The sequence below is a fragment of the Babylonia areolata genome, chromosome 2 (assembly GCF_041734735.1).
Source record: "Babylonia areolata isolate BAREFJ2019XMU chromosome 2, ASM4173473v1, whole genome shotgun sequence".
Lineage (NCBI taxonomy): Eukaryota > Metazoa > Mollusca > Gastropoda > Neogastropoda > Buccinidae > Babylonia > Babylonia areolata.
In genome coordinates, this window is record NC_134877.1 from 11,315,628 (window position 1) to 11,323,498 (window position 7,871).

A 7,871-nucleotide genomic window follows, 5' to 3' on the forward strand; every position below is an offset into this window, starting at 1 on the left:
GAATGCTAGATCTCACTTCTATGACGGCCCGTAGCCAGCAACAGAAGGAAAGTGGTCTTGAGAGTGAGCAGGTCAAAAGGAATAGTCCCCAATGGCTCAAAGGGCTGTTTTCGAATGAAATCCAGCACCAGGAACAAGTCCCAGAGGGGCACTCTTCTGGGATTCCTAGCTTCCTTCAGAGAGGCGCCCCTAGCCACTTCTCTGAGCAGGAAATCCGCTTCAAAAGCGGGACCACCTAGCTGTTTGATAGTGGTACAAATGGCAGACCTGTACCCTCTCACAGAACTAGCAGACAGGTTGAGAACCGAGGAGCAGTGAGCCAGAAAGTTGGCCAGCTGCATGCTCGTAGGGTTAGTAGGGGGAATGTTCCGAGCTGTACACCAACTCAGCCATTTCTTCCAGCGAAAGTCATACAAGGTCTCTGTTCCCTCCCTCCTGGCTTTGGAGACTATGGAGAGGAGGTCGGAGGAGGCACCCCCCTTGGTCAGCGCGGCCGACACAAAGGCTGACCGAGGGGTGGAAGACTTCAATGGTGATGCTGACAGTTCCGCCCGCACAGCAGCCACGCGTGCAGGTGGAGCATTTGAGGATTGGAGTGAGGAATGCCCGAACGAGGCTGCCTCAGCAGATGAGGTTTGGTTTCCAGTTCCAGTGGTGGAACATGTGTCAGGGACTGAAGGACCGGAAACCAGGGCTGGGCTGGCCATTTCGGCGCAATGAGGATCAGCTGCGGGCGTTCCAACCTGGCTTTCCGTATCACCTTGGACAGGATTGGAAAGGGAGGAAACGCGTAGGCAATCAGACTGCTCCAGTCTAGAGAGAGAGCATCCACTGCCCATGCTTCTGGGTCGGCGACCGGAGAGACGCAAGTCCACTCTGTGTGTACGACACTCTTGGACCTGCTGAGAGCATCTGCCAAAATGTTGTCTTTCCCTGCTATGTGTCTCGCTGAAAGTGCAATGCCCTTGCTGTGGCACCAACGGAGGAGAGCCTCGGTCCGCAGAGAGAGGTCTGCCGAGTGCGCCCCCCCCCCCCACGCCCCCCCTTTGTTCACGTAACATGCGACTGTTGTATTGTCCGTGAACAAGCGAATGGTCTTGCCGTTGGCCTCCGCCATGAAGTGCTGGAGAGCCCTGCGAACTGCCTCCAGTTCCAGAACATTGATGTGGCATAGGCGCTCCTCCGGGGACCAAGTCCCTGCTGCATGGAGCGAGTCCATGTGGGCTCCCCAGCCCAGGGAGGAGGAGTCTGTGAATAGTGCCACCTGAAGAGTAGGTGGGGCTATGGGCACCCCCTGTGTCAGAAGAGGGGTGGTTAACCACTCTGATGTCACCTCGAGGAACCACTCGCCTAGACATATCCGGGTATCCCATGGCAGAGTGCTCTGGGACCACCGTAGCCTGAGTGCCCTCTGAAGAGGGCGCTTGAGAACCCTGCCCAGAGGGATGAGAGGTGCCATGGACTCCATCATGCCCAGGAGGGAAGAAAGTGTCCGCGCTGTTGCTTGGGAGGAATGGCGCAAGTGGTTGAGGAGGCCTGCCAGATGGTCCCACCGATCTGGCGTCGGAGAGACTATCATGGACCGCGTGTCGAATCTCATCCCTAAGAAGTCGAAGGACTGGCTCGGGGACAGATCGCATTTCTCCTGGTTCGTGATGAAGCCCAGTTGGGAGCACAGGTCTAGAAGTCTGGCTGTATGACTCTGGCACAGAGCCTGTGACTGGGCCAGAATAAGCCAGTCGTCCAGGTACACACAGAGCCGAATGGACTCCGACCGGACCGACACCAATTCCCGCACCACCTTGGTAAACAGGAAAGGGGCAAGGGACAGACCAAATGGGAGGACAGAGAACTGGAACACTCTGTCCCTCCACACGAACCTCGGGTACCGGCGGGATGCCGGGTGGATGAGGATATGGAAATAAGCATCTTTCAGATCGATGGACGTCGCCCAATCTGTGCCTGTGTGTCCATCTTGAATTTCATCTTGGGGAGGAATCTGTTGAGGGGGGACAAGTCCAGGACTGGTCTCCACCCTCCGGAGACCTTTGGAATCACGAACAACCGGCCGTAAAAACCGGGGCCCGGGTCCGAGAGTTGAGATATCGCCCCTATGAGGAGTCGGTGCGATATCTCTTTCTCTAAGACGCTCTCCTGCTCCATCGAGCTGGGCATATAAGGAGGAGGAGTGGATCTTAGAGGGGGGCGGTCCCCCACCCAAGGCAGCATGTACCCCGACTCTAGCACCGATACAATCCAGTCGTTTAGTCCCAGAGCACGCCACTGATGTGCATGCTGGGACAAGTTTCCTACTTGGAGGGGCTGAACGACTGGCGGTGCTGAATCGGGGCCCAGTCATTGGGGGTGCTGCCTTCTGGCCTTGGGCATGGCCGGACGGCTTGGACGGCCATGAGGTGGTTTGTTCCTCTGCCGCTGATTCTGAGCACGCCACTTTGACTTAGACTTAGGAGGCGAGGTATATGGAGGAGCCCTGGTGGCGGGTCTCTTCAATGGCATAGAACCCTGGCGCCCATGGGAGGAGTGGGCTAAATATGAGGCCACCTCCCTGTTTGTCTCTGCCCTGTGGCTGACAAAATGCGGCGCATACTGGCCGAAGAGGGAGTGCTGCTGTGCTGGGATGGACCGCAGGGCAGCCCTCTCCTCTACTGGAATGTTAGAGAGGCGAAGAACAGCATCCCGCCGCGCTAGCACAGTATTGAAGTGAAGGCTGGTAGCTGCGTCTGCAGCTGCCGCGAGACCAGACGCTACTCGATTGCCAAAAGTGTTTAACCTCGGGTCTGAGAAGAGGCCAGGCAGGCCAGAGGAAGGAGACTCCGTGTCCTGCTGAACTGGACGTCGTTCCCACAGCTCATTGGCTCTGTGGAGGAACGCGTCAAAGAAGGTATAAGCCGTGGAAACCTCGAGGAGGCAGCGGCGGGTGAGGGGAAGGTGGTGCGCTGTGAGACCAACATCCTGTCCTGCGCGGAGGGCTCTGCTTCCCTGTAGGCAGGGTGGTCCTGTGTGTACCAGGACCACACTCCTCCCTTGGAGGGATCTTTAAGGAACTTGCCTGGGGCAAAAGCGCCCGGGGCAGAGAGGGACTCCCTGCCTGGAGGAGGGATGGAAGCAGCACCCCTGACGGTGCGGGCTGGCTTATTAAGCCACTCCTGAGCCATTTCTGGCACTCTGAGTCGCCTTGTGGTTCTGGAGTTAGAGTCACCTGACCGTAGGAGGGTTAAGGGTGACAAAGTTGCCTGAGGGACTGATTCAGCATGCGTGACCCTATTGGGGAGGGTCAGTTCGAGCTCGGCAAAGTCCCGAGTTTGGTTCAGGCTGGTCCCTAGGGAGGCGTGGGCTCCATCTGTCGCACTGGGATGGGGGCGAAGAGTGCTCATCCGCTTGTTCGTCCTCATCCGAAGACAGGGGCTGTCCCTCTTGTTCACAGTCCATCCCCTGCTGGGTGCCATCCCAAGTGGATGTACCCACGGGGGCGTCCTGTGGGCTGTGGTCAGCCCAGCGGGATGAGCTGGGGCGATCCCGAGCAGGGACCCTGGTCTCCTCTGTTATGTCCTTGACACCTGAAGAGGGTGGGGAGTGTGTGGACCGTAGGTCCAACCATGCTTGGGGTGGTGGGTGCCACACCTTCTCAGAGAGAGCGTCCCTGGACGCCAGAGGGACCCACGAGTGCTGTGAGGGGACAAACACCCACTCATCTCCTTTTAGGACCGAGGGCTGGGTAGGTGGGAATGGCAGGCTCCCACGGGCCGAGCGGGGCCCCTCAGCTGCCGTCGGTCCTGAAAAGGAAGCCGTAGTGACCGTGGAGGTCACCTGCGTGCTGACAGAGGACCGATTCGAGGCTGTAGTGTTAATACTGGTCGAGGAGCTCGACCTGCCCGACGAGGAGTCAATCCCTCTTGTCGGGGCTGTGTGTGTCACTCTGTGGTCTGTGCTGGGTTGGGTCCGGTGGGGAGCGGACCAGGGGTTAGTCCCTGGTCCTCCCGGGAACCCAGCATGCACCATAGGTGCACCCCAGTACGGGTAGAATGGGGGATACCACCCGTGGGAACCAGCCATCCCGTGACCCCAGCCCCAAGGGTCACTGGCGCCTTGACCTCGCTGAAGGGAAAAACCTGGCCAAGTCGGAGGGAGGTCAGGTCCGACTTGGGTGTCAGACAGGCTGAAAGGCCGGCGGTCTGACTGCCCGGAACCGCCTGACACGCGCGGGACTCCCCCAGCAGGGGAGACCGGCCGGATAGCGGGAAGACCTGCAGAGCAGGTTGCCATGCGCCCCGAATCCCCTCCCGTGGGGAGACTGGGGTGGCTTGGCCCGGGGTGGGCTAAGTGGAGGTCCCCCCCCGGAACCAACTGTTTTTCTCCCCCAGGAGGAGGTGGGGGAGGGGGGTCGACCGAGAAGGGAGGAGGGGGAACAGCACTGGGGCCCCCGAGGGCCGTCTCCGTGTGGGGACCCGGGTAACGGCGGGGGGCGGCCTCCCCTTGGGAGTCCGCACCCAGCCGCGAGTTCCCACCACCAAGAGAGGACGTGCTACTCCCCGCTCCACCTGCCTCGCGCTGGGACACCTCGGGAGGCGACGCTCGTATCCCTTTCCCCCCGGTCCCCTTCATGACCGTTTTATCGCGACGAGCGTCCCCTCCGCGATCTGCGTCTGCAGACGCATCGCCGCGGTCCCTATCGGGAGAAATCACGAGCTCCGGGCCTGGGAGAGTCTCTTGCTGAGTATCTCTCCCCGCATCATGATCCCTGCCTTCGTAGGATGGCATACGAGGCATGGTACCGCGCGTAAGCACCCAGCGAACAATTCGATCCCCAATAGAGAAAGGAAAGACAGGATCGACTCAGAGGTAGAAAAATACGAAGGAATCGAGGGGGCCGAGTCGAAACGAGTACACAGAATGTAAGAACAATATACAGGCAAGCCGCATACAACAAAACAAGGCCAAATGAAAACGCTCAATAGCCAAAAAAAGCGTTAGACGAGACAGAGCGAAAACCTGACAAGATGGCGTGGAGAGCCTTGGCCAAAGGAATGGTTCAGCGCTTATAGCTGTTAGAGGCGTTTGATTGACTAAGAGCGGGCCAGACTAACAGGGGCGTCTTTTCACTGTTAGCCGCGCGAAATTTGGCCAAACAGAGCAAACCATAGGCCTAGTTTGCATCAGTTTGACATGGTACAGTATATGACACCAAAAAAAATCCCTCCCCCACAGTATATGACACAAAAAAAATCCCTCCCCCTTCAGTCAAAGTGGGGCTGCAGGGCGGTGACCGCCATGGGCAGGCCGTCCGCGGGAGCGGGCACAGGCAGCAGCAGCATCTTCACGTCCTCGTTCAGGAGACGCCAGTGACAGTTGCGACACAGCTCCACTGTGAAGAGCCTCAGCAGCAGCTTGGCATACTCTTTGCCCACACAGCCGCGGGCCCCACGACCAAAGGGCAGGAAGTTGAAGGCCTCTTCACCAGCCGGCAAGGGCTGCTCCCACCGCTCAGGATTGAACTGCTCCGCTTCCGTGAACAGCTCCGAGTAGGCCTGGGTTTCCCGGAACCCCAAGCTAATCATCCAACCCTCTGGAATCTGATAATCCTGCAAAAAGAAAGGAATTTTTCTGCGTAAAAAGAGGGCGCTAGTCAGGGGGGCAAAGGGGAGGTTACCTACTTCCGGGAGGTTATCGGCGGATAGTAGTTTGCACAGGACAGGAATGTCAGACCCCTGCCGGAGTCTGCACTAGTGGGTCACGGTTAAGTATGTGTAATTAAAAGAGACGTTTCTCGTGTTTTAAACAAAGAGTGGTGAATATATTTTCAGATATCTTGGACCTCCTAACAGGACTAATGTTTCTGAATGGTAAAGCACGATGATAATAAAATAAATAATTTCAAGTCGTAAAACCACCAAGGCAACCACGCGTTTGTTCTCTATTGTCGGTTGTGTCTATGTTCTATGAGGCTTGTTCAAGATCAAAGAAGTTATGCCAGTCTTCAATCAAAAAGGAAATTTGTATTTGCACATTTCTTCTGTCATTGCTGCTGTGTGCACATGTCAAATGATCGGTATAAGGACAAGGCCGGCCCTTCCTTTTTGAGGAAGTGTCTGGGTTTGTTTCAATGTACCTTTTATTTACCTGTGTGCTAGCTGAATCGGTAGCGTTAGCAGCATTGACTAGAAGTTGTGTACCTTGTTTGTGGAGAGAATTGCCAGTCTTTACCATTTGTTAAGCACAATGATAATAGTCCCATTATTTTTACGTAAACCTTGATGTTAAAAAGGTTAGTGAATCCACATTCCTTTAAAGAGTACCCCAGTCATTTTGCAGGCATGAAATGGGTGGCTTTAACTTCAGATTCAAAACTTCAGTAAACATGGATCTCGTAACAATCTGCGTTTTGTAAACAAGTATAATCACATTTCTTTCATGGCTTTCTGGAAGAACGTATTTACCTGAAATCTTTATTCTTTCTCTTCAACACACAAATACACACACACGCAGAGACCAAAACATGCTGACGTGTCAGCACCACTCACGCCGAGGTCAAAGGTCTTCAGAACTTTGCGGAAGGCACCACCAGCCGGAGGATACATGCGCAGAGCCTCCTTTACCACGTGACCCACATACGTCAGATTGCTGAGGGCGTCATAGCTCAGGTCACCGGCCTGGCTCTCCCTCAGCCCGTGCTCTTCTAGCTCATCCAGAATACGCTTGATTACCCGAGGGTTTCTGGATAAGAAAAAACAAACAACAAAAAGGACGATAAATTACACCCGTACAAAACGTTTTGAAACAGCAAGTCTCCATTGAGGTCAAGCAGTAGATGGACAGAAATCGAAAACAACAGAAAACAGCAACAGTCACCCATGTTTATTTTGACTGACCACCCCAAAATCCAAACAATTTTGAAGTTTGTTCTCGGACAGACACATAAAAGGAATGTTTCTCTAGACGCTTACACAGAAACGCTATGAAACAGTTCTTTAAAAAGCACAGGCAAAAAAAGACAGAAATGAAGAGAAGCAGAAAGGTAGTTTAGTCCAGAAGACAAGGATGCAGGCGAATTCTCGGAGGCGCATCTCTCAGTTAATTAATCTTGCTCAGCCAGGAAGAGGAGAAAGTAAAGAGTCCAGAAAGACTTCCTCTTGTCAACGAACCAAGAGATGACCGACGTCCAGACATCAATACTTCCTTTAAATTGACCAGTCCGTACTGCAGTTAAGGATCCCAGGCACTTACCAAGCATATTATTCGATTACTACCTCATCGCCTATTCAGTAGATACATGAGGAAGGTAGCAGCACTCACCTGTTCAGCAGGTAGACGAGGGAGGTAGCGGCACTGGAAATTGTGGCGTGCCCGGCAAACATGAGGTCCAGGCACACCTCCTTCAGCTCCTCGCGGGTCAGCTGGTCCTCTTCCTGGTACGACTGGAGCTGGGCCACCAGCAGCTGCAAGGCGTCGGTCCCGGATGGCGTCACTTCCGCCTGCTGTCTCTCCTCCTTCTCCTGTATCCATTCCTCGATCGTCCGGAGGAGGATTCTTCGCGCCTTCAATCCCTGTGTGACGTGAAAAGTGACGTTGACTGGTGCAACATTGCGTTGGTTTGGTGTGGACAATTATGCGAGTTGAGTGATTTTTTCAAAACTTTTTTTATGAATTATATTAATTTTGGGAGGAACTTTCTGTCTCTGCCTGTCTTTCTGACACCCGCCCTCCCCTGTCCCAGCTCCTGGCGGTCTGTCTGTCTTTGGCTAGCTAGCCGACTGCCCCACATCCTCACACACACACACACACACACACACACACACACACACACACACACCTTGTACAGGCCGAAGCCGGGCACCTCGATAGGCGCGGAGAAC

At 55.0% G+C, this 7,871-nt stretch overlaps 1 protein-coding gene across 1 annotated transcript in view; it reads right to left on the reverse strand.

Moving 5' to 3' along the window:
* Positions 1-5,255: 5,255 nt before the first annotated feature.
* LOC143296136 (cytochrome P450 26A1-like) overlaps positions 5,256-7,871 on the reverse strand; it is a 12,764-nt gene continuing 10,148 nt past the window's right edge. The window contains exons 5-8 of the mRNA XM_076607927.1: positions 7,829-7,871; positions 7,312-7,562; positions 6,540-6,732; positions 5,256-5,600 (exon numbers count right to left, since the gene is read on the reverse strand). The exon at positions 7,829-7,871 is cut by the window's right edge and continues 286 nt beyond it. Coding sequence (XP_076464042.1) covers positions 5,256-5,600; positions 6,540-6,732; positions 7,312-7,562; positions 7,829-7,871 — 832 coding nt within the window. The remainder of the gene's footprint in view (positions 5,601-6,539; positions 6,733-7,311; positions 7,563-7,828) is intronic.